Source organism: Ursus arctos, unplaced genomic scaffold (assembly GCF_023065955.2).
Source record: "Ursus arctos isolate Adak ecotype North America unplaced genomic scaffold, UrsArc2.0 scaffold_10, whole genome shotgun sequence".
NCBI lineage: Eukaryota > Metazoa > Chordata > Mammalia > Carnivora > Ursidae > Ursus > Ursus arctos.
Window position 1 is genome coordinate 66743876 of NW_026622764.1, and position 26909 is coordinate 66770784.

Here is a 26909-nt window from a genome sequence, read left to right on the forward strand (position 1 = left end):
CGTTTTAACATAGGTTTGTCTGAATTTCTGGTTCATGTTTTTCCCTAGTTTACTGCACCACATTACTTACCTGAGTCTAATCTGTATTTATCTGATTCTTTTAAAGGAGATTGTTGGTACGTTGGCACAATTAGACCTTGCTCTCTGAATATTATTGGAGTTGAAGCCAACTGATGATAAGGTTTCCTTTGTGGTGTTTTAAATAGGTTTGGTTCATAATTGATTTTATATCCAGATTCTTCTGTGGGTTCAGAATTACAGGGTGGAGCTTCTAAAGAAAGTTCTTCAAACCAATTCAGACTTATTGGTCCTAAATCTATAAGAAAAATAAAAATTCCATTTTGGTTTTAATCAGTGACAGGTAAGTTCATGGGCCTGTAAAAATCATAATAAAGAAAAGGATGCTTGAGATTTTGACTGTAGATTACTTTTGTTAAAGCGTATTAATGAAACAAGATCATTAACCTGTTCTCCTTTCAATCTGTAGTAGGTATAACAAGAGTTTACAAAAGTTGCAAGGTGATTGCTCCTAACTATATTAGCTAGCTTTTCTAAAGTTTTCTTTCTCCTATATTCATGATTCAGAGACAAAGTCATTGCTAGTTAAGAATGCATTCCACAGATACAATTTAATTACAATGAGAATATAAATGGAAATGATAAATCTATAGGTACAGGAACATGTAGACTCAGAAATAAAATAGAATTAAAAAAGTCCTTGTTAAAGAGAAAGGACAAAATTTCTATTATGATCTATCCACCGTTAAAGTACTGATTTTCAATGTGTGGTCTGTGGAGGGGCTTGCGGTGGGTGGGGAAGTCCCCAAGACAATTTCAGGAGGTCCATAAGGTAAAAACGATCTTCATAATAATACTAAGGCACTGTTTCTCTTTTTCACAATGTTGACATTTGCACCCCCAATGGGTAAAACTGATGACATCTTTGCATGAGTCAAGGCAGTGGCAATAAACGGTGCTAGTAATTGTATTCACATCATGCACTTGTCAAAAACCAAACCAAAAAGCCAGTCCAACTTAAAATATCATTAATGAAGCAGTAAAAATTAGTTTTATAAAGCCCAACTCTTGAGCACATCTTTTTAATATTCTGTGACAAAATGAAAGTACGCATAAAGCATTTTTGTATATTTAAGTACAATAGTTGTCTAAAAAAGCACTCGTGACGAGTTAGGAGCTGAATTAACACTTTTTTCATGGAAAGCCATTTTTACTAGAAAGAACAACTAAGAAGTCATTTTGAGTTGGGTGATTTGGTAGACATTTTCTTGAAAATAAAGTGAGCCTGTCACTGCAGAAAAAAGTTTTCTGCCAATGATAAAATGGGAGCTTTTATTTTTTTATTTCAAAAAAATTTTTTAAAGTAGGCTCCACACCCAGTGTGGAGTCCAATGTGGGGCTTGAACGCATGACTCTGAGATCAGGGCCTGAGCTGAGATCAAGAGTCAGACACTTAACCGACTGAGCCTCCTAGGTACCCCAAATAGGAGCTTTTAAATGGGAATTAGAATTTCGTTAAAATTTATTAGCCCCTGTAAACTTGACATTTTCCTAATCTTAAAAGATGATCTTCCTAATCTTTCCTGATATCAGCAAATTAATGAATGTAATTTTTTATAGTTTAATACAATGTGTCAATATATGGAATATCTGTGTAATTCAGAACACTGACATTTCCAAATGATCAGTGCCTCATGTTACAATACAGATAAAAGATTTATTCAAATTGCAAGAAAGAGTAATAGAATTAAATGTAATAAAGGGAATGAAAAGTTCATGATATGGTTTCTGATTCCATACTGCAACTCTTAAAGCTACCACTTGTCAAGTTTTGGCATATTATCAAAGATATACACAATTAACTGAAAACTATTAAAATACTCCTTTTTTCAACTACATTGTTGTGTGAGGCTGACTTTTCTTTACATACTTCTCTCAAAACACGATACTGCAACAGATTAAATGCAGAAATTGGTATGAGAATCCAGCTATCTCCTACTAAGTCAAGCATTAAGGAGAACTGCAAAACTATTTGAACAGTGCCACTCTTCTTTTTTTGGGGGAAAACAGTTATTCTTCATAATGTTTATTTGTGTTAATATGGAATAGATTTGCTATTTTTTAAGTGAATTAATAAACATTTTTTAAAATTCTTAGTTTTAATTTCTATATGGTAGCCTACATAAACAAAAGTTCTTTGAAGACCTCAATCATTTTCAAGAGTGTAAGGAGACTGAGACTAAAGTTTGACAACTTCTGATATAAAATAACATTACCAATGCTTCAGATTTGCTAAAAGTTCTGTGCTTTAAAAACAGTTCTTCCTACTGCTAATCAAGAGGCCTATCTCCTCTTCATCCCCAGGGTTCTACACTTATCATTTCGTTGACTGTAAATGATCATTTTCTTAACTGGATTTATGACCCCGTACGGAACAACTGATAGTGAAAACAAAAACGTTACGTGTTGGATTCTCCTCAGCAAGCATGCACGGTTACATATTTTTCTGAAAACATTTTCTCAACGTAAAGGATCGATGTATATAAAATTTGTCAATACCTGCTTCATTGCATCGCGTCTTAAAAATTTCGAAAAAAGTCGGCCTCGCTTTGCATCCAATAGGCATTTTTATCTACAATATTACTCCAATGCTTGATAAATAACTCTGCAAAAGACAACACCAAAAGACACTTAACAGGGATCCAGTCCTTGTTAATCGACTCCGAGGTAAAATCAGAAGTAGGTAAACTTGCCTAAACTTACATTGTTTATTTACCTCGGTCCTATCTTTTGGGACAATAATCGAACTCACTGCGATGATGGGAGCATTCTATAGTTGTGCTGTCCAAAACAGTAGCCACCAGCCACATTAAGCATTCGAAACGTGGCAAGTATGACTAGCGAACGGGATTTTAAATATTATTTAGTTTTAATTAACTAGTCACGTGTGGCTAGGGGGTGCGCAGTCAACGAGGGTCCTATTAGAGATAAATATCTTTTGGCAGCGTCAAATCAGTAAATCTTCATAATACAACAATTGCCTGGGGGCTAAGTAAGGGAGATAGTGTCAGGAGCTGTGAAACATCTTCTAAAATTACAATATTCCGTTAAAGTAACTTCATCGTACTTCCAATTAAGGAAATTTCACAGTGGGGCATCGGAGACAGCTAAGGGGCAAACCCTGGGCGGCTGGCGGGGCGCGAAGTTGGGAAGTGGAGTTCCAGGGAAAGGGCGGGGCTCGAGTTTGCTTAGCCGAGGGGCCGAACCTTCAGCCCTTTCTCCCGGTGGGTGCGAGACTGGCAGAGACCGTCGGGGGCAGGAGGCCGCGGCTTCTACCTAGGGAATGGGGATGGGGGGGGGAGTTTCCTTCCGCCTCACACCGCGGGAGACAGGCCCGTCCGTCTCCACCCAGCCAACACTAACCGCCTCCGGTGGTGCAGCTCTTTTTGGCCGGAGATTCCTGACAAAAACCGCGCCCGCACTTCGATCAGAAAGCTGACCCGCAGGATCCTTTCCGCGGCGATCCACGGCTGGGACTACACCCAAAGCCCCGAGCCCCAGCAGCTCCGCCTCCGCGGACCTTATTTCAGACTCTCGCGCCAAAAGCCCGCTCTCCCGACACGTCATGCGGTGACGCCGTGACGTAATACGCAGCGTGCGTGCCACCCGGAAGTCAGGGTCTGGGTGATTAGTTGGCGACTCTGTGTGGCGAAAGCCAAGTCCTTGCTCGACTGCTGGACAGTTGGCCTGGAACCGCGTGAGGAGGGAGCTGGGGTGCTTGTTCTCTTCTCCCTGAGCCTTCAGAGTACGAGGCGGAGGTGCCGGGGGTGACCGCGCACTGTTATACTCCCCGACTCCTCCCCCTTCTCTCTGCTCCACCTCACGTTTGGGTGGCCCGCGGGGCGACAGGGACTGGGGTCTTTGAAAGACCTTTGTTCTGACCTTACGGCAGGTGGTCCCCCAAAGTGGTCCGTGGTTGTGGCTGACTGCCTTCCCTGCTGCGCGCTCTCTGCAGAGTGGAAAGGAGATTTGAAGCCACAGGACTTTAGTTCTAGTCCGCGTGTTGCTCTTAGGTAACAGGTTTTCGAGCCCTCTAAGCCTGTTTGCCCCTTTGAAAAATTGTGAAACCACTTCAACCTCCTGCAGTGTTAGGTACTACCCTCTGCTGGCTTCCGTAGCATCCTTTACATTCTTGGGGTGCTAATCACCTCGTTTTGTGCTTGTCTCCAAGTCGCCCTGGGACAAGGGAATTTGTTCTCATTCACAGGGCCTGTGACATGGCGTAGCACGAAGCTTAATTCAGGTTTGTTGTATAACCTAGAAAGCTTTGAACTGGTGTGGAGTGAGAGCTGCTCGTAGACCTTGCTGCTTCCAGAAAGCTCTTGAGAGTAAACAGTGAACCTTGGATTAGAGAAAGAGTGGTCTCTATGGTTACATAGGCGTCATTTCAGTTTGATCGTTCTCTAGCTTTGGCAGGAAGCCTTAGCGATACAGATACTAAAGCTTGTGATAGTTACCACTTACCGAATACTTAGGAGTTATTCTATTTTGTGCTTTATAGGTAATACCACATTAAATCTTACAATCCTATAAATTAGTGTTGTCAGATGGGGAAATCAAATCACCTGGCTAGGTAACTTGCCTGGTAACAAGGCCCAGGTTTCAAGTCCCTTTGCTTTCAGATACTTAACCTGTGATTGAATTTCTATTTACCCTCTAAATCAAAGTAATTTGCTTTTTTCACGTTTTTGGGAGAGGGATCCTCACTAGGAGTGAATTAATGAGAACTGTCGGCATGCCGTACAACTTTCTGAAATACATTTTCTCACACTATATACAACCCTCCCCCCATAAGGTTATGCTCCTTGCTTCTGCGGTTCTAGGGTCTTTATATTCATTAGCTCTGCCGTAGTACACTTACTTCCTGACACTCTTCTAGTTTGTTGCTCAAATAACTTACTACTTGCGTTTGATTTACTATATGCTTTAAAACAGGATCTCTAAAATAGTTACTATGGGATACATGAGTGACTTGCTAATGAAAGCATATGTGCGAGTAAGAAGTCAGAAATGAAAAACAGCTTTGAAAATGATCCAGGAACAGTGAATTGAAGTGATAGGGAAGAGCAATTTGGTATCAGGTGGAAATCAGACCTCTGTCGGCAGGCAGATCTCCTGTCCTCCTTTAATTAGGGTAATAGGCAGCAGCTCCCATCAGGATCTGAAATAAAGGGAGAAGCTTGGAGTGAACCTACACAACTTGATCAGGGGGAAAAAGAAGGGGTGGATGAAGGTGGAAGGCAAAACGAGACAAACAAACCCCCCAGGGATATTGTGCTGCACCTGGGCACCGGGTGAGCTGATGGAGCGCTTTGTCCGTGTTCCCTATGGCTTGTACCAGGGCTATGGGAATACAATGCCTTTGGGCCATCCAGGACTCTCTGAACACAAACAGCCCAACTGGAGGCGAAACACTGGTCCCCCCACTTTCCTGGCCAGGCCTGGGTTGCTGGTGCCTGCAAATGCCTCCGACTACTGCATGGACCCTTACAAGAGGGCGCAGCTTAAGGCAGTTCTCTCCCAGATGAACCCCAGCTTGAGCCTGCGGCTTTCTAAGGCCAACACCAGGGAGGTGGGCGTGCAGGTGAGCCCACGGGTGGACAAGTCCGTGCAGTGCTCCCTGGGGCCTCGCACCTTGTGCAGCCGCTCCCCTTGGGGGAGCACGGGCCACAAGGCACCCCTGTCAGCCTGGGGAGTCTATTCACCAGTGATAGGCCGTAAGGGCTTGATTCAACTGCAGAGGGAGGAGGAAGACCAGGAGAGGAAGGCGCTTTTGGGTCCTGAGGCCAGCCAGCAGCAGCAGTCACCACCAACGCCAAGGTTGGAAGAGGATAAACAGGAGGAACTTCACCAGCACGATGAGTTGGAGGAGGAAGATGCCTCAAGTCCTCGGGAAAGGAAGAGCAAGCAGGCACAGGGAGTTGGCGGAGCAGATCTGCTCAGGAAACCCAGTTTCCAGGTGAACTTTTTCCTCCCTGTCCTCAGTCCTCAGCTAGCCTCATGCTTTCTTTCCTCTTTTCCATTTCTGGGGCAACAGAGCAAAATCTTGTTTCGCTTTCTCTTCTGAAAACGTGATTTACATGGCCTATAGATTTTGTGACTTTTTGGTAAAATCGGGTGCCAACTTTAAGCATGTGAAAAGTCTGGCAGCCACTGCTGTTGGAAATGAGATAAAATGGGGTTTCCAGTCTGTCAAATATATGATCAGACTTTTATTCAGGGGAGATTGTGCTGGTGGCATTGTTGAAAGAACATTAGAAAAGTATGAGAGATGGGAACAATGAGAATCCCAGAGTAATCCTTGAAAGATGAGATGCTAAATTAGCGTGGTAGATTTGAGAATAGCTACGAATGAGGTTAAGGAGGCTTTTTGTTTTTTTATACGAAGCCACGAGGAAAGAGGATCTGACTTTTCCCCCCAAGATTGTAAAAGACTTTTCCCCCTTATCTGCAGTTTTTGGAACCAAAATATGGCTATTTTCATTGTAAAGATTGTAAGACCAGATGGGAGAGTGCTTATGTTTGGTGCATTTCTGGAACTAATAAGGTAAGTAAAAATGGGTGAGATGTGGGAGGAGGATGGGGCAGACACAGATGTTAAATAGAGGGGGAGTGTTTCCTGAGGGAGCATGACCATAACGCTCTCTCATTCATTTGGCATCCTTAGTGCCAGGCACTTAATAGATACTTAGGTAATGTTTTGAACTGAACTGATTTGGACTGTCCACATGAACTCCTGAGGCTCTTAAACCTGGTGTTACATTTGGTTTGGTAGTTCTTTTGAACCAAATTTCAGGTTATTTAGTTGAACTCTTCTCCTTGTGTGTGGTGGAACTGTATATACTTATTTCTTAGTTGGTGTGTATTGAACCTGTTTGGGCCTTAGCTCCTGGAAATTTCCATGGTCTGTCCACAAGGTGGGGCAATAAGAGAAATAATTTATTGTAAAGGTTAGCCTTGGAGAGACTTCTTTAGGCTCAGCAGTTTCCCCCCTTAATTTGAATTAGTTGTCAACATATTAAGATTGGAAAAGATTTCACTATCTGCATTTTCAGATTTCCCTGATTAGACTCTGGTCACTGTAGACTCTCATTTCAGTGTGAAGACACTGGGCTGGGGCTCAGCAGCTTCTAGCTCCTTTCACTGGGCATGCACACTTCATTTTGCAATAGTCTACATCTGGTCTATTTCATTAACTTCAGCAAGCAGTTGAGTTTGAGTCCCCTGTGCTTTCTACATTTTAGATACTGCTTTTCTGGCTAATAGTCAATAGAAGGAGAGGGCAAGGAGGTGTGTTAAGACCTGAGTGAAAGCTTGACTTTTCATACTAGCCATTGACTAGACCCTGGAGATTTTTAAACTATACTAAAATTACTTTCCTCTTTTGCCAGAAGAAAAACAATAGGGTTTAATTAAAACACTCCAAGATGCGAGGTTACAAAGAACAAGACCTAGAACTCATTCTTAAGAAATTTATTCTCCTAGGAGTGACACAGATAAAATGCAATTTGGTGGTAGACACAGTGGCCCCAGTGGCATGGAGGTGGTGCAGAAATAACAGGAGGGGGATGATTACCATGTCGGAGGGAAGGCATCATGATGTCCATGCAGGATTTCAGAGGATAAATAGGAATTCGTCAAGTAAAGCAGGGAGAAAATGTGCACAAGAAAATGCACAGAGTTGAGAATATGTATGGGTGGGTAACTACAAATAATTTGAAGTTCAGGTGGGGAAATAATGAGAAAATGAAAAAGTGGAGGCTTATAGACTAGGACAGAAGGAGAAGGTCAAGGGTTCAGCCCACACCATGAATAAAATTATAATAGCTACTTCCCATTGAAGATTTTTACTGTGGTACTTTGTGTACATTATTGGGTAGTTGTCAGAATTATAGAAAATAAGTGGTAGTATCTTGATTTTGCAGGTAAGGAAACTGAGGTTCAAAGAGTGAGGAAAAGTGACCGATAGCACCAAAAGAGCTTAAGACCTCAGAGTAGAGGTTGGGCAGAAGCAAGGCACAAAGTGGGGGATTGGATTACTTAAACTAAGAACTCAGAGCCTAAGGTACATATGATCTTGTATAAAAAAAGAGACTTATTTCTCTTTAGGTTTATTTCAAGCAACTATGTTGCAAATGCCAAAAGAGTTTTAACCCTTACCGAGTAGAAGCAATCCAATGTCAGGTAAGCATGTAGAGCACTTTCATTATATCTATAATGTCGCCATTCCTAAGTAGAAGCTTCTGTGGCAAAATATTGGGGTTGGATAGAATTGGATATTTGCGGGGCGCCTGGGTGGCTCAGTCGTTAAGCATCTGCCTTTAGCTCAGGGCGTGATCCTGGGATCTTGGGATCCCGGGATCGAGCCCCACATCAGGCTCCCTGCTGAAAGCCTGCTTCCTCTCCCATTCCCCCTGCTTGTGTTCCCTCTCTCGCTGGCTGTCTCTCTCTGTCAAATAAATAAATTAGATCTTAAAAAAAATTGGATATTTGCATAGGAGTGTTAAGTTTCCTATACCTTGAATTTTTATATTTTAGATAAATTCTAGATTTTGGGGGGATGTAGGAAGGGGTGAAAGATTGACTCTTTAAAGTTGCTTTATACGGTGTGTTTATGTATGGGCTATGTGTATTGTTTCTCAAACACCCTGTGTGTAGTTTGGATGTAGCAACTTTTTTTAAGTTATTTTCATTCCAGTTAGTTAACATACAGTGTTATATTAGTTTCAGGTGCACAATGTAGTGTTTCAACAACTCCATATGGATGTAGTAACTTAATAGGTAACCTGTATTAAGCATTTACTTTGTACAAAACTTTGGGCTAAGTGCTTTACGTGAGACAATCTAAACTTTGAGGTAGGTGTTATCCGCATTACAGACCAGAAAGCTAAAGTTCAATAAGAAAATAACTTGCTCAAGTTTAGACAAATAGTAAATATTAGAACTATGATCAGATTTTATGGTGCTTCCAGCGTCCAGGAAGTCACAGAATTAGATGAGATCTTATCTAAAACAGCTTGCAGGAGACACCTTTTTAAAAATTTCAGGGAATTGTGACATAGTTGGGTTTTGTAATCAAGAGTTTTTAAAAATCTAAATCCTTCATTTAGTTAAAAATATTTTTTGTACTACTTCGAAATATTCAAAGAAAACTAGTGGTTTACAAATGATTTACCTTTAGGTTTTCTAGTCTGACATTCTCAGTCTGTTTATGTTTAATATAATTATAAATTGGGTTTAAATATATTTTTATTGTCTTATACTCATTTTTCTTGTGTGCAATTGAATTGACTTTTTAATTAAAAAAATGATTCCCCATCTCTACTATCTTGGTAGTTATTCATTGTTTATTGTTCTTCTGGTGGTTACTTTAGACATTACAACATGATTCTTTGACCTATGAAAGTCTACATAAACTGTGAATATTACCTCTCCTTGACAATGCAGTGAACTTAGAACGCTCTAACTCCTTATCACCTCATCCTAATTTATGTACTACTGTTGTATATTTTAACTTTAAACTTCACAAGACGTTATTTTATTTTATTTTTATTTTTTTTAAAAGATTTTATTTATTTATTCGACAGAGATAGAGACAGCCAGCGAGAGAGGGAACACAAGCGGGGGAGTGGGAGAGGAAGAAGCAGGCTCATAGCGGAGGAGCCTGATGTGGGGCTCGATCCCAGAACGCCAGGATCACGCCCTGAGCCGAAGGCAGACGCTTAACCGCTGTGCCACCTAGGCGCCCCACAAGACGTTATTTTATATAGTCATTCATTTAGCTTTAGCTACGTATATTTCCTTTCTGCTGTTTTTAGGTCCTATCTGTATCTTGGGCTGCTTTCCTTTTACCTGAAGAATACATTTTAATATTTTTTAAAAGATTTTATTTTATTTTATTTTATTTTATTTTATTTTATTTTATTTTATTTATTTTATTTTATTTTATTTTTTTTTATTTTTTTTTATTTTATTTTTTTTATTTTATTTTATTTTATTTTATTTTATTTTATTTTATTTTATTTTTTATTTTATAGAGAAAGAGAGAGTAGTTGGAAGGGCAGAGGGAGAGCATCTTCAAGCAGACACCCTGTCAAGCACAGAGCCCAACATGGGGCTCGATCTCAAGACCCTGAGATCATGACCTGAGCCAAAACCAAGAGTCAGACACTTAACCCAGGTGCCCTGTGTTTTAATACTTACTGTAGTGCAGGTCTGAAGGTGGCACATTGTTTTGGATTTTAAAGGGTTATTTTGCTGGGTATAGAATTTTTAGGTTGGCAGTAGTTTTCTTTCTGCACATTAAGAGTCTGACCTTCATTGTTTTTGTGAAGTTGGCTATTAATATTTTTGCAGCTCTTTTGAAGTAATATCTCTTGTTCTTGGTGTCCTTCTTAAATCTACTTGCTTTTAAGATATTTCTCTCTGCTTTGGTTTTCAGTAATTTTACAATTATAGCCCAGTTGTGGTTTCTTTGTGTTTACCCTACTTGGGATTCATAGCATTTCTTGAATCTGTGGCTTGAAGATTTTTATCTCTCTTGGAAAGTTATCAGACATTATCTTTTAAAATAGTACTTTTGCCTCCATTTTCTCTTTCTTCTGGTTACTCATATTATACCTTTCACCATCTCCCTTATGCCTTTTATGCTCTTTTCTATATTTCTTTTGTCTTTCCATGCTTCAGTTTTCTTATCATCTACTAAACGGTCCTTCATTTCTGTAATTCTTAGCTATTTCCAACCTGCTATTAAATCCATCTGTTGAATTGATTTCAGTTATTCTGTTTTTCAGTGCTACAATTATTATGTGTTAAAAAAATGACTTCCAGTTCTCAGCTGAAAATATCAGTTTGGTTTCTTTGAATGTATTAAGCATAATTATCTTAAAATCTGTATTAGGTGACTCCATTAACTTAATGCCCTATGGTTCTCTTGCTATCCTCTTCATTTTCTGTGGTTCTGTCTCCTCATATACTTCATATGGTTATTTTTGATTGAGTCCTACGTATTGAATATGAAGAATTATAGTGATAATTTGAGGCCTATCATAGTAACTTCCTTCACAAGAGATTTGTTTGCTTCTGGTGGGAAGATTAGAGACACCAACAGTTTAGATTGCTATTTTCTAATCAGGGTTGAGTTGTTTTGAAGCTGGGCTTCAGCATCTGTGAAACCTGGGTCAATTCTTGGTTCATCTTTATTCTTAGGTTGCAGCCTTTCAGTGTCCCAACACAAAACCTGAACTGTTTACCAGGTATCTTCCATTTGGGCGTTTAAAATTATCCCTTAGCTTCATCAACTTGTCAAACTTACTTTCAGCTTCCCATTGTCTTTAACCTCTTCTGGAATTGGGAGACTTTTAGAGAGGAAATAGTCCCAAATACCAGGCTAACCTCCATTTCTGGGTTTCTTTCTCTAATGCTTTGATAATTCTCCAGTGCCTTCAAATTGTTCTTTTAAAAAGTTATTTTTCTTTAGCTCAGCTTTTCTAGTTATCCTAAGAAGCTTGGTCAGAACTACCTAGTCCACTATTGCCAAAAACAGAAACCTACCTTTAGAGTACATACTGATTTTTATTTTTTTATTGAGGCTTTTCTTCCACAATAAGAGTATTGTGAGGATTAAATGAATTTATATAAAGTGCATACAATAAACACCATGTATTAGCTATTAGAATTTTCTTACAAGGATGCATGCTTGTCACTGGAAGAGTGGAAGAGATAAACGTAGTACAGCATTTCATAAATCCTATTTAAGACTTTCATTTGCAAAATGAAAATGCCTGTTTCCACAATTTAAAATATAAAACTTATTCTTTTTAGCTGTGGTCATATGCAGAAAATAGAGCAGTGATGATCAGTTTTAAAGATTAGCAGGTTTGGGATGGTGGACAAGGGCAATATACCAGTCTCCATAGGGTGTGGTTTTTATTTATCAGAAGACAGAATGGGATAATGGTTAAGAATACTCTAAGTTATAGTAAAGATTAGGCATGTCTGGAGAGAAAAGAGAATTAACTCCTGTAGAACCCTTCCCCTAGTTGTGACAACCAAAAGCATTTCCAGACATTGCCAGATGTCGGCTGGTTGGTAAAATACAGCTGGTTGAGAATCACTGCTCTAGCATTTTCAAATATTCCAGCCTAGATAATCAAATCACTTAATACTCACTCACTGCCCCTCAGCCCCACCTGGCTACAGATGTAAAAACCCATTAATGAAGACACTATAAACTCTTTTAAAATCTTTCTCTCACATTAGATCTTCTTGGTTGGCTTAGCAGCATTCTCTTAAATATCGTCTTTGCTCTTCATCTTGAAAAATGCATGGCATTTAAAAGGATATGAGTGGCTTTGTGCAACTTGGTCCCAGACTTCTTATAGAATTCAAAGGAAGATGAAGATATGAGAGATACGGGTGGTGGGGAGAAGTATTTTGATTTGAGGATTACATTCGAAACACTGATTTAATTATTTAGTGTCCAAACTGTTCCTTGTTTTCTGAAGACCTGTTCAAAGTCTCGTTGTTCCTGTCCTCAAAAGAAAAGACACGTTGATCTAAGGAGGCCTCATCGACAGGAACTGTGTGGTCGCTGCAAAGACAAGAAATTCTCCTGTGGCAGTACTTACAGCTTTAAATACATCATGTGACAGGCAGTATGAATTGTACAGGACACCCAACTCTCCTTGTAACTTACTGTACAGTTCCTTTTTTGCAACTTAGCTTTGAGCTGATATTGGAAAATGGATTAGGCTTTTGTACTTTTTGAAGGTTGTATAACAATTGTACAATGTGAGTAGAATAAAATAAATGCATGTAAAATAGACCATGAAGATACATTAATTGTGATCACGGGGTAAAAACCTCCATATGGTGCTGGGAAATAGGGGATACTGTCCCTTACATAAAGGGAAAAATGAAGAGGAACAATAGTCATTTGACAAACTTTTATCAGCTGCGTGTTCTAAAGCACTGGGAACATAGAGATGATCAGGGGGCAAGGTCCTTGTCTTCAATAATTATAGCAAATGTTTAAATAGCAGTTATTATGTGCTGGGGATTGCAACTCTTCACAGCAGCCATATTAAGTAGAAACTACTATACCGTTTCTTAACAGATGAGGAGAGGGAGCCACAGAGAGATCATAGCATAGAGCCAAAATTTGAACCCATGTGGACTCGAACTTGCTCCGTGGCTTGAACTACATTTACATTTTTTTTTTCTCAGATTCAGATGTGGTAAGTGCTGTGAAGGAAACAGAGTGCTATCATAGAGTGAATTTTTAGATAGTGTGGTTAGGGTAAGGGAGCAGAATTGAGACCTGCAGGATGGAGGGAGCTGGGAGAAAAGGAGATGGTTTTGATCCAAGGGAACAGCAAGGGCAAAGGCTCTGAGTGGGTGGGCCACATCCTTGGCATGTCCCAGGAATAGGAGCCTCTGAAGCTAATGTGGGACAGAGGCTGGAGAGGACAGGGCTCAGGTCACAAAAGGTTCTTTTGGCCATGGTCAGGCATGTGGCAGCTCATAAAGGAGTTTCAGTTAAGACTGTGACGTCAGATTCTTTAAAAAAAAAAACACAAACTCCCTCTGTTGGGGGGAAGCCCAGAATGCACAAGCAGAATGATGGCTCAGACAAGGGTGATGGCCGTGGAGATGGAGAGAAGTACATCAATTCAAGATAATGTTGCAATGATACAGTATTGGAAGTGGATGATGCAGAAATAAATGACTTTTAGATTTCTACTTTGAGCTAGGGGGCAGAAGGAATTGAGAGGTATAAGATTTAGGAGCATATTCTGGAGTCAGATTACCTAACTTCAAATCCTGGGTGTGGTAGATCTACGTTTGTGGGCAAATTACAGATATATCTTAAAGCTATTGCAGGTTTAGTTCTAGACCACCGCAATAAAGTGAGTATCTCAGTAAAGTCAGTCAAATGAATTTTTTGGTTTTCAGCACATGTAAAAGTTATGTTTACATATACTGTAATCTATACTATGGTCTATTAGTATGCAATAGCTTTATTATTAAAAAATGTACATAATTCAAAAATACTTTATTGCTAAAAAATGCTACACAATCTGAGCCCTCAGCAAGTCGTAATTTTTGCTGGAGGAAGGTCTTGGCTTGATGTAGATGGCTGCTGACTGATCAGGGTGGTGCTTGCCAACTGACTGATTAGGGTGACTCGGGTGGCTGTGGCAATTTCTTATTTCTTAAGACAACAGTGAAGTTTTCCTCATCCATTGACTCTTCCTTTTATGAATGATTTCTCTGCAACGTGTGATGTTGTTTCATAGCATTTTACCCACAGTAGAACTTCTTTCAAAATTGGGGTCAATCCTCAAACTGTACAGCTATTTTATCAACTAAGTTGATGCAATATTCTAAATTCTTTACTGTCATTTCAACCATCTTCATGGCATTTTCACCAGGCATAGATTCCATTGCAAGAAACTACTTTCATTGCTCATCCATAAGAAGCAACTCCTCATCTGTTCAAGTTTTATCATGAGATTGTAGCAATTCAGTCACATCTTCAGGCTCCAGTTTGAATTCTAGTTCTCTTATTTTTTCCACCACATCTGCAGTTACTTCCTCTGTTGAAGTCTCGAACTCCCTCAAAGTTATCCATGAGGGTTGAAACCAACTTCTTCCAAACTGTTGGTTTCGTCCCATGAATCATAAATGCTCTTTTTCATTGTTATTTTTAAAGATTGTATTTATTTAGAGAACATGGGGGAGGAGTAGAAGGAGCAGGACAAGCAGATTCCATGCTGAGTGTGGAGCTGGGATGTAGGGCTTGATCCCATGACCTTGAGATGATGGCCTGAGCCAAAATCAAGAGTTGGATGCTTAACCCACTGAGCCACCCAGGCACCCTGTGAATTACAAATGTTCTTAATGGCACCTAGAATGGTGAATCTTTTTCAGAAATTTTTCAGTTTACTTTGCCTAGATCCATCAGAGGAATCACAGTCTATGACAGCTATAGCAGTTGGAAGTGTATTTCTTAATAAGACTTGAATGTCTTTTTCATGACACATCTCCAAAGGCAAGAGAAACAAAGAAAAAAATGAACTTGTGGGACCTCATCAAGATAAAAAGCTTCTGCACAGCCAAGGAAACAGTCAAAAAAACTAAGAGGCAGCCCACGGAATGGGAGAAGATATTTTCAAATGACACTACAGATAAGAGACTGGTATCCAAGATCTACAAAGAACTTCTCAAACTCAATACACAAGAAACAAATAAATCATAAAATGGGCAGAAGATATGAACAGACACTTTTCCAATGAAGACATACAAATGGCTAACAGACACATGAAAAAATGTTCAAAATCATTAGCCATCAGGGAAATTAAAATCAAAACCACACTGAGATACCACCTTATGCCAGTTAGAATGGCAAAAATTGACAAGGCAGGAAACAATTGTTGGAGAGGATGTGGAGAAAGGGGATCCCTCCTACCTTGTTGGTGGGAATGCAAGTTGGTACAGCCACTCTGGAAGACAGTGTGGAGGTCCCTTAAAAAGTTAAAAATTGAGCTACCCTATGACCCAGCCATTGCACTACTGGGTATTTACCCCAAAGATACAGACATAGTGAAGAGAAGGGCCATATACACCCCAATGTTCATAGCAGCACTGTCCACAATAGCAAAATCGTGGAAGGAGCCGAGATGCCCTTCAACAGATGACTGGATTAAGAAGATGTGGTCCATAAACTGAGGGCTTCAGAGGGGGCGGGTGGGGGATTGGGAAAGGCCGGTGATGGGTATTAAGGAGGGCACTTATTGCATGGTGCACTGGGTGTTATACACAGGTAATGAATCATGGAACTTTATATCAAAAACTAGGGATATACTGTATGGTGACTAACATAATAAAAAATTATTATAAAAGATGTGGTCCATATATACAATGGAATATTACTCAGCCATCAAAAAACAATTTCTCAACATTTGCTGCAACATGGACGGCACTGGAGGAGATAATGCTAAGTGAAATAAGTCAAGCAGAGAAAGACAATCATCATATAGTTTCACTCATTTATGGAACATAAGTAGGAAGATCGGTAGGAGAAGAAAGGGATAAAGAAAGGGGGGTAAACAGAAGGGGGAATGAAACATGAGAGACTATGGACTGAGGGCTTCAGAGGGGAGGGGGGTGGGGGAATGGGATAGGCTGGTGATGGGTAGTAAGGAGGGCATGTATTGCATGGTGTACTGGGTGTTATATGCAAGTAATGAATCATGGAACTTTAAAAAAAATAAAATAATTTGATGGAAAAAAACTAAAATAACCAAAAAAAATAAGACTTGAATGTCAAAATTATTCTTTGATCTATGGGCTGTAGAATGGATTATGTGTTAACAGGCATGAAAAGAACACTAATCTCATTGTATGTCTCAGAGTTCTTGGGTGACCAGGTACATTGTCAGTGAGCAGTAATTTTTTTTAATAATAATTTTTTATTATGTTAGTCACCATACAGTATATCCTTAGTTTTTGATGTAGTGTTCCATGATTCATTATTTGCATATAACACCGAGTAGTGAGCAGTAATATTTTGAAAGGAATCTTTTTCTGAGCAGTAGGTCTCAATAGTGGGCTTGAAATATTCAGTAAAACATGTCATAAACAAATGTGCTGTCACCCAGGCTTTGTTCTATTTATAGAGCATAGACAGTAAGTTTAGCATAATTCTTAAGGGCCCTAGAATTTTCAGAATGATAAATGAGCATTGTTTTCAATTTAGTCACCAGTTGCATTTGTCCCTAACAAGAGAAGCTTTGAATCCAGGCCTTGACTTCTCCTCCTTGCTGTGAAAGTCCTTGATGGCATCTTCTTCCAATAGAAGGCTGTTTTGTCTACATTGAAAATCTATTGTTGAGTATAGTCACATTCATGAATTATCTTAGGCAGATCTTCTGGGTAACTTGCTGCAGCTTCTACACCAGTGCTTACAGCTCCACCTTGCACTTTTATGTTATGGAGCTGGCTTCTTCCCTCAAACCTCACGAACCCACCTCTGCTGGTTTTGAACTTGTGTAGCTTCCTCACCTCTCTCTGCTTTCCTAGAATTACAGAGACTTAGGGCCTTGCTCTGGATTAGGCTTTAGCTTAAGGGAACACTGTGGCTGGCTTGATCTTCCTCTATCCAGACCACTCAAAATTTCTCCATATCAGCAATAAGACTATTTTACTTTCTTATCATTTGTGTGTTCACTGGAGCAGCACTTTTAATTTCCTTCAAGAACCTTTCCCTTGCACTCACAACTTGGCCACCTGTTTGGCACATGAGACCTAGCTTTTGGCCCATCTCAGCTTTTGACATGCCTTCCTCACTAAGCCTAATCATTTCTAGCCTTGACTTAAAGTGAGAGATGTGCAACTCTTCCTTTCACTTGAACATTGAGGGGCCGTTGTAGGGTTATTCATTGGCCTACTTTCCATATTGTTGTGTCTCGGGCAAAAGGGAGGCCTGAGGAGAGGGAGAGAGATAGGGGAATAGCTGGTTGGTGGTACAGTCAGAACACACACAACATTTACTGATTAAGTTTTTCATCTTATATGGGCTCAGTTTGAAGCACCCCAAAACAATTACAGTAGTAACATGAAAGATCACTGATCATCATAACAAATATAATAATGAAAAAGGTAGAAATATTTTAAGAACCACCAAAATGTGACATAGACACAAGGTGAGTAAATTCTATTGGAAAAAATGGTAACAATAGACTTGCTTGACATAGAGTTGCCACAAACCTTCAAAGGGCAGTAAAATGAAGCACAATAAAACAAGATATGCCTCTACTCAACTCTCCATGTCTCAGTTACTCTTCTATAAAATGGGGACAATCCTAGTACCGGTCTCTTGGTGGTGGCGTGAGGACTAAAGGAGCTGATATGTGTTATGCACTGAAGATGATACCTGTAGCATTGTGAGGGCTCAGTAAACAGCTGTTCTTACTTTGGTGGAGCTATGTAGTGAGATGGGGAGGGTTTCTGTTTCAACATATTAGGTTTGAAATATTTGAGACATCCAAATAGACATGTCATGTAGGCTCTTGAGTATATGAATTTGGAATTTAAGAAGGCTGTCAGAGCTGTGTGAGAGAGATTTGGAAATAAAAAAATATATAGTTTTTAAAGCCTTGGGTCTGGATGGGACCATTAAGGAGGAAAGTGCAGCACAGGGCTCTGGGGACACACCGACATGTAGAGCAATGATTCTAAAACTTTCATGTCCCAGGAGTTATCTGGTGATTGTGTTACTTGCAGAGTCTGATCCAGTAGGTTTGGGGTCTGAGTCTGCAAATCTAACAAACTCCCAGATGCTATTAATGCTGCTGGTCTTCTGGGTCACACTTTGACTAGCAAGAGGTTAGAGGTTAGGTAAAATAGGAGATCAAGAGGGAGAGGAAGAGGATGGTGTCATGAAAGCAAAGCTAAAACAGTATTGCAAGGTCAACTGAGTTGGTTCCTGTGGTGAGTGAGAAAGATGCAGATAGACATGTCTGTTGGGATGGTGACATGAAGGTTACTGATGATCTTGAAAGAAGTTTTTGGTGGAATGGTGGGGATGGAAGCCAGAGTGAAGAAAGTCAAGACAGTGAATAGAGATAATACTTTCTAGAAGTTTTGTTGTTAAAAAGCAGAGAAATTAGTGGTAGCCAGAAGGACATTTGGGGGGAAAGTGAGGTATAGAGTAAGTCTGTATATTATTGGAAATAATTCAGTAGAGAGAAAAAAAAATTCAGTAGAGAGAAATTGATGGTACAGCTGGTAGAGGACATGCCCACAGGAGCAAAGCCCTTGAAAAGGGAGAAGAGATGAGCACAAGTGGAAAACAATAATATTTTCTTTATTGTAAAAGGATGGAACACCTAGGACATGGGGCTAAAAATAAGTTTATGGATTTGGGGGTGAAGATGAGACCCCCTGTGTTATGTACTCAATGCACTCTGAAGCAAAGTCATTAGCTGAGGCAGATAGGAAGGGAAAGGGGTGGGAAGCTGAGGAGGAAAAGCAAGGAATGAAGTAAAGTACTGGGAATTTGCTATTATCAGGAAAGCGTAATTGTATTATAGGATTTTCTGATTGCATTGGGAGCTTATTTTGAGAGTAGGTGCTGTTTGAACTATGCTTTGTTGCAGTTGTGTTCTAGTAATGTCACATGTAGGGGATTCTGGTGCAGGCATGGGAGGTGTAGATCTTAAACTAGTTGAGTAAGACAGGTGTAAGATATTTGAGAATGTCAGCAAGGGAATGATTATAGTCCCTGGAATTTAAATTTGTTTAGCAGAGGAGTAAAGGTAGGGGATGGGTAGTGGGAAAAGTAGTGAGATCTACAGGTTGTTATTTATGATGGGAGAATTATGAGAGTGGGTGGGAGCAAGAGTAAAAGGGAACTGGAAAGATTCCCTAGTGAGATGCTGAAGAGTGAGGTGCTGCAGCTGGTACACTTACTGCTACTAATAGGGTTTTGATATAGCCATGAAATCGGGTGGTCAAGGTGGAGTAGAGGGTGAAGACCTCTGGAGGTAAGAATGCGAAAACCAAGAGGAGAAGATTTTCTGTGGTCATGCATGAGGATGTTGCAGTCCCTGAAAACAGTATCAGAGGCTGGGGTGAAGAAGGAGGCAATGAGCAATAAGCTATAGTCGAGGCAATGAGGAAAGAGGTGTGAGCAGGAGGGTTTTAGATCAGTGGTTCTCAACTACAGCTGCCACTTAAAGTCATAAGAAGAGCTATAAATTCTAAGGCAGGTTCCTCCCCTCAGCATTTGATTTAAGGATTCTGGGGTAGGGCCTGTGCTTCTGAATCTTTTAGGAGTTTTCTTAATGGTTCTCATGTACACTGAAGGTTCACAACCACTCCTCTGGGTGATGGTGATGGGCTTGAGGAAGGATAGCTAGTACAACTGGGTGACATGAATTTCCGTCTCTGGACTCTTTGAAATAGAAATGAGAAAAGGGTTGGAAACAGAGGGAAGCAAGGAGGAGTTTTCTGAACCCCATGGCTCAGGAACTTCTAGAAGTTGGTGGCAGTGGCTAAAGTTCTTGGAACCTGAATTAGCACACAGTGTCAGAGCAGAAGATTGCTGTTAAAATCAGTGTCTGGGCTGGCGGCGATGGTGACCGAGAAGGAAACATCTTCTGGGAAACTGATCTGTACATGGACTGCAGTGAATTTGAGCTGCTCACTTCTGGTGACCTCAAATAAAAAGTCACAGAACAATGACAGATTTGGGGTTGAATCACTCCACAAACAGCCCACATCAAAAAACCATTGGTGGTCTGCTGTCGAAGAGCACTTTGCTGGAGAATAAATTTCTTCGAATTAAATGTTTTCCCAGATGGGGTAGTTATTAAATTGCTTATTTGGTAGACCCTGCTTTGGATTTGACTGAGGGAATCTTCATTTTTGTCATGCACCCCTGGTGATTCTTAGGTTTGAGAATCACTAAGGCAATGTTTCAATCTTGGCAACAGATTTCAACCCTTAAATAGCCCTGGAATTTGAGTACACTTCAGTCCAATTACATCAATCTCCAGAGCAGTGGAGCCTGGGTATTGGTGTTTCAAGTTTCCCACATGATGTAATGTGCAACTAGGTTTCAAATTCATTGTTCTTACACTCAGATTCTTACAAGGGAGACAGGCGAGAATTCTAATTTTTCTTCCGGGGCTTTAAAATACCATCTATATATCTTTGGTCCAGACTTCTCAACAACAGACTCGCATATCCACCCATTTGCTCACCATCTGGTCTTGGACGTGTAATTAGGTATTTCATAGTTAGCATGTCTGAAAATTAAATCTTGATTTCCACCTCTCAAACATGTACTTCTTTATCTCTGTAAATGGCAATTCCATTCTCCTACTGGTTTGGGCCAAACTTTGGAGTCTCTCATGTTCCATGTATTATCATCAAATCATGTTAGCTCTACTTCTGGGATATTTCCAGAATATACCAATTTGTAATCACTTCCATTGCAGATACCCCAGCTCAAGCCTTCATTACCTATTGATGCACTATTGTAACAGCCTTCTAGCTGGTCTTTTTTTTTTTTTTTTTTTTAAGATTTGTTTATTTGAGGGGGAGAGGGAGAAAGAATATCAAGCTGACTCCCTGCTGAGCATGGAACCTGATGCAGGGCTTGAACTCACAACCTTGAGATCACCACCTGAGCCAAAACCTACAGTCATATGCCACCCAGGTACCCCTAGTTGGTCCTTCCTCAAGCCTAGCTGGTCTTTCTTCTCCTGCCCTTCTGTGTCTATTCTACACACAGCAGCCAGAGCGATCCTTTTTTAAAAATTTGCTTTTATTGTGAAATATATACGACATGAAATTTACCATTTCTAAATGCACAATTCAGCAGCATTAAGTACATTCACAATGTTGTAAAACCATCACCACTGCCTATTTCCAGAACTTTTTCATCATTCAAACAGAATGATCTTATTACAACAAAAGCACGTCATTGCTCTGCCCCTAAACATCCAGTGACTTTCCGCTTCACTCAGTAGAGGACCAAGTCCTTCCTGACTCACATAACCCTTTTGTTGTTCTCTCTGACCACTCTCCTCTTCATTCATTTCACTCTGGTCGCTGGCTTCCTTGCTATCCCTTCAACAACAGGATCATGCTCTTGCTTCAGGATCTTTGCATTTGTTTTTCCCTTTGCTGGAATGCTCTTTCTCCCAGAAACTCATATTGTGTCCTCACTTCATTGAGACCTCTGCTCAGATCTCACCTTATTAGAAAGGATTCTCTGACCCCTTCTGAAGTAGCACCACACCCCACTTACTCTCTGTCCTTGTTTTGTTCATCGCATTCAGCGCCACCTGACATAGACAAGTATATCTTCCCCCACTAAAATAGAAGCTCCTTGAATAGAGAGATATCATCTGTTTTGATAACTGTAGTATCCTCTGAAATAGTGCCTAGCTCACAGTGGGCACACAGTGAGTATTCACTGAATGTAGGAGAAAGCTCGGCTCATGATAGGTATTCAAATGTTAATAATCCTAAGTAAGTGTATCAAAATCTTAAAACACTCAGCTTTATGGAGATATAATTAACATAGTATAAAGTTCACCTGTGGTCACTAATGTTTACTTCGGGCAGGTATTTGGAAGCAGGTATAAGCTATTGATGCAAGCAGCAGGAGGTACCCTTATTTCTATGAGTCTACAATTCACTAGAAAGATCGGTGTTAGGATTTGGAACCAGAAGCACCTTAAGACCTGCTTCTGTGCGTGTGTGTGTGTGTGTGTGTGTGTGTGGCTAATTGTTATAAGCATCTTTATTCACAGTTGCACTAACACATTTTCTTAGTGTTCTCACTTAGCAGGAATAAGACTTACATGTATCTCTAAAATGTATGGTGCTCTTTCTAAAGCACTCTATTTGGAGACCATAATTTTAAACAGCTTAAGTCCAAGTTATGGTGCACCTATCTAAATTGCTTTTTTTATGCCAGTGGATAAAATGTGTATAATGTTTCTGTGCCAGAAAGCACTGAGATACGAGGAAGCATTTCTCTTATCATGCAAGCATCTGTTAGATATCTACCCTCTCTTTTCGGTGGCTGTCTCTACCCCTCATCTCCTTCCCATTCCTCTGTGTCCTTGGGGAGGTGAAAATTAATGCTTCAGTAACAGAGGGACAACACAATACCCAAGGAGACTTGACTGTAGGTCTGTAATTATTACTGGGCTCAGCTGGGGTGGGGCTGTAGCTTTAGGGGCCTTTCTCTTACAGAGTTTTCCTCACACTCAGAGAAGAGGAAGTGAAGAAATAGAGGAAAAGTAGAAAATTTAGCAAATCTCTATTGTTTTATAAAATTAAGAAGAAAAACTACCGCCACTACATTTTATGACTGTAGATTACAATGTACTATTGAAATCCCCCCTTTGTTTAAATTTTAATTCCAGTGTAAACATACAGTGTTATGTTCTTTTAAGATGTACAATATAGGGGCGCCTGGGTGGCACAGTGGTTAAGCGTCTGCCTTTGGCTCAGGGCGTGATCCCGGCGTTCTGGGTTCGAGCCCCACATCAGGCTCCTCTGCTATGAGCCTGCTTCTTCCTCTCCCACTCCCCCTGCTTGTGTTCCCTCTCTCGCTGGCTGTCTCTATCTCTGTTAAATAAATAAATAAAATAAAATCTTTAAAAAAAAAAAGATGTACAATATAGTGATTCAACAATTCCATAGGTTACTCAGTGATCATCAAGATAACTGTATTCTTGGGGCGCCTGGGTGGCACAGCGGTTGAGCGTCTGCCTTCGGCTCAGGGCGTGATCCCAGCGTTATGGGATCGAGCCCCACATCGGGCTCCTCCGCTAGGAGCCTGCTTCTTCCTCTCCCACTCCCCCTGCTTGTGTTCCCTCTCTCGCTGGCTGTCTCTATCTCTGTCAAATAAATAAATAAAATCTTTAAAAAAAAAAAAAGATAACTGTATTCTTAATCCCCTTCACTTCATCCATTTCCCCGCCCACCTCCTCTTTGGTTTGTTCTCTATAGGTAAGAGTCTGTTTTTTGGTTTGTCTCTCCCCCCCCTTTTTTTCATTTGTTCATTTGTTTTGTTTCTTAAATTCCACACATGCATGAAATTATATGGTCTTTGTCTTGCTCTGACTGGCTTATTTCGCTTAGCATTGTACTCTCTAGATCCGTCCGCGTCATTGCACATGGCAAGATTTCATTGTTTTTATGGCTAAATAATATTCCATTGTTTATATATACCACTTCTTTATTCATTCACCAGTCTATAGACATTTGGGCTGCTTCTGTAGTTTGGCTGTTGTAGATAATGCTGCTATAAACATTGGGGTGCATGTATCCCTTTGAGTTAGTGTTGTTGTATTTTTTGGGTAGATATCCAGTAGTGCAATTGCTGGATCCTAGGGTAGTTCTATTTTTAACTTTTTGAGGAACTTCCATACTGTTTTCCAGAGTGGCTGCACCAGTTTGCATTCCCACCAATAGTGCAAGAGTGTTCCTTTTTCTCCACATCCTCACCAATACTTGCTGTTTCTTGTGTTTTAGATTTTAGCTATTCTGGCAGGTGTGAGGTGATTATCTCATTGTAGTTTTGATTTGTATTTGCCTGATGCTGAGTGATGTTGAGCATCTTTTCATGTGTCTGTCGTCTATCTGTATGTCTTCTTTGGAAAAATGTCTATTTATGTCCTCTGTTCATTTATTAATTGGAGTATTTCTTTTTTGGGTGTTGAGTTGTATCAATTCTTTGTGCAATTTTGATACTAACCTTTTATTGGATATGTCATTTGTAAATATCTTCTCCCATTCAGTAGGCTACCTTTTAGTTTTGTTGATTGTTTCCTTCACTGTGCAGAAGCTTTTTATTTTGATGTAGTCCCTAGAGTTTATTTTTGTTTTTGTTTCCCTTGCCTCAGGAGACATATCTAGAAAGAAGTTTCTATGGCTGATGTAAAAGAGGTTACTGCTTGTGTTCTCTAGGATTTTGCTGGTTTCATGTTTCATATTTAGTTCTTTAATCCATTTTGAGTTTATATTTTTGTTTGGCGTAAGAAAAGTGGTCCAGTTTCAGTCTTTCGCATGTTGCTGTCCAGTTTTCCCATTGGATATTCTTTCCTCCTTGTTGAAGATTAATTGACCATATAGTTGTATGCTCATTTTTGGGTTGTCTATTCTGTTTCATTGATCTGTGTTTCTGTTTCATTGATCTGTGTTTCTGTTTCATTGATCTGTGTTTCTGTTTTTTATGCCAGTACCATACTATTTTGATCACTATAGCTTTTTAATATAAAGTCTGGAATTGTGATGCCTCCAGCTTTGCTTTTCTTTTTCAAGGTTGCTTTGGCTATTCAGTCTTTGTTTTAAACTCTATTTTGTCTGATACAAGTGCAGCTACCCAGGCCTTTTCCCCCTGATTTTTGCATGGAATATCTTTTTTCCATCTCTTCACATTCAGCTCATACTTGTCCTTAGGTCTTAAGTGAGTTTCTTGTAGGCAGCGTGTACATCGATCTTGGTGTTTCATCCATTCTGTCATTTCATGTCTTACAGTTGTAGCATTCAGATCATTAACATTTAAAGTAATTATTCATAGGTATGTATTTATTGCCATTTGACTGTTTTCTGGTTGTTTATAGTTCCTTTCTTTTCCTTTCTTTTGCTCTTTCTTTGTGATTCATCACTTTTAGTGTTATGCTTGGTTTTCTTTCTTTTTATTTTTTTGTGTATCAATTATAGGTTTTGGTTTGTGGTTACCACCAGGATCACTTTAACACTCTAAGTACTTAATTTAGCAGTCTGTATTAGATTAATGGCAAGTTAAGTTATAACACTTCTGAAAGAACTTTATTTTTATTCCTTTGCCCTCCATGTTTTATGCATAGATTGTTATTTGTTACATTTTTTATTTTGTGGGTCTCCTTAACTAATTTTGTAGATACAAATGATTTTTACTACTTTTACCTTTATACTCCCTTTATAAGTGATTGCTCTACCACCTTTATTCTATGTTTGCTTTTACTCATGAAATTTGTCCCTTCATGATTTTATTATTTCTAATTGTGGCCTTTTCTTTTCCACGTAAAGAACTTGCTTTAACATTTCTTGAATGGCCAGTTCGGTGGTGATGAACTCCTTTAAATTTCTTTGTCTAAGGAACTCATTATTTCTCCTTTACTTCTGAATGATAATTTTGCTGGGTTGTGTATCCTTGGTTGCAGGTTTTCCCCTTTCAGTTCTTTGATATATCATGCCACTTTCTTTTGGCCTGCAAGTTTCTACTGAAAAGTCAGCTCATAGCCTTATGGGGCTTCCCTCCTGTGTAACTGGTTGCTTTTACTGCTTTTAAGATTCTCTCTCTCTCTCTCTCTCTAATTTTTGACATTTTAATTAGTATGTGTCATGTTTTGGACTTCCTTAGGTTCATCTTGTTTCAAACTCTATGCTTCCTGAACCTGGATGTCTGTTTCCTTCCCCAGGTTTGGGGAATTTTCAGCTATTATTTCTTCAAATATGTTTTCTACCTGCCCCTTCTTCCCTTCTTCTGGGACCTCTATAACATGAATGTTTGTTCATTGGAGGTTGTCTAGGAGATTCGTTAACCTATCCTCGTTTTTTTAAAAATAATTTTTTCTTTTTGCTCTTTAGCTCAGGTGTTCTCCATTACCCTTTCAGGTCATTGATTTTTCTTCATTCTCGAATCTATTGATTCCTTCTAGTATAATTTTCATCTCAGTTATTGTATTCTTCAACTATGATCGATTCTTGTTTATATTTTCTCTTTGGTGAAGTTATGAGTTATTTCACTCTTCTCCCTAGTTTTGGGAGCATCTTTGTAACCATTACTTTGAACCCTTTATCAGATAGTCATTATCTCATTTAGTTCTTTTTTTTAAGTTTTGTCCTGTTCTTTGATTTGAGCATATTCCTCTGTCTCATTTTGCTTGATTTTCTCTGTTTGTTTCTATGAATGAGGCAGAACAAGTGCTTCTCTAAAACTATGGTCTTGTATATGGTTGCCTCCTGTGTAGACTGAGATCGCATGGTGATTTTGGCTGGCTGGCTGGAGTTGTGACTGGTGTTGCCTGGAGTTCCTGGGACACTCTGTGTTGGGGCTGCCCTGTGGGGATGGTCTGAGCCAGATAGCGCTCTGACAGGACAGCTGAAGATGAAGTGGGTGCACGCTGGGCCGGGGCGGGGGGGTCCCAGGGCTCTTTGCACAAGAGGGAGGACTGACCAGAGGTGTCCTGGTGTATGAGTGGTAATGAACTTCTTTTAACTTTTGTCTTTATCTCTCCTTCAGTTCTGAATAA

General features: G+C 39.8%; 2 protein-coding genes across 4 annotated transcripts in view; one reads left to right on the forward strand and one right to left on the reverse strand.

Moving 5' to 3' along the window:
- Positions 1-3700, reverse strand: part of BRCA2 (BRCA2 DNA repair associated) — a 60560-nt gene extending 56860 nt beyond the window's left edge. The window contains exons 1-3 of the mRNA XM_026493107.4: positions 3442-3700; positions 2578-2683; positions 71-316 (exon numbers count right to left, since the gene is read on the reverse strand). Of these exons, the coding sequence (XP_026348892.2) occupies positions 71-316; positions 2578-2644 (313 nt within the window). The 5' untranslated portion in view covers positions 2645-2683; positions 3442-3700. The remainder of the gene's footprint in view (positions 1-70; positions 317-2577; positions 2684-3441) is intronic.
- Positions 3655-26909, forward strand: part of ZAR1L (zygote arrest 1 like) — a 63672-nt gene continuing 40417 nt past the window's right edge. For 2 of the 3 annotated variants that reach the window (XR_008958294.1, XM_026493104.4), the window contains exons 1-3: positions 3655-6037; positions 6533-6625; positions 8188-8262. Coding sequence is in view for 2 of the 3 variants with exons in the window: in XM_026493104.4 (XP_026348889.1) it covers positions 5306-6037; positions 6533-6625; positions 8188-8262 (900 nt within the window). In the remaining variant the exon portion in view is untranslated. Of the gene's footprint in view, positions 6038-6532; positions 6626-8187; positions 8263-12584; positions 12903-26909 lie in introns of those variants that run through there. The other variant, XM_026493101.4, reaches the window with a different exon arrangement.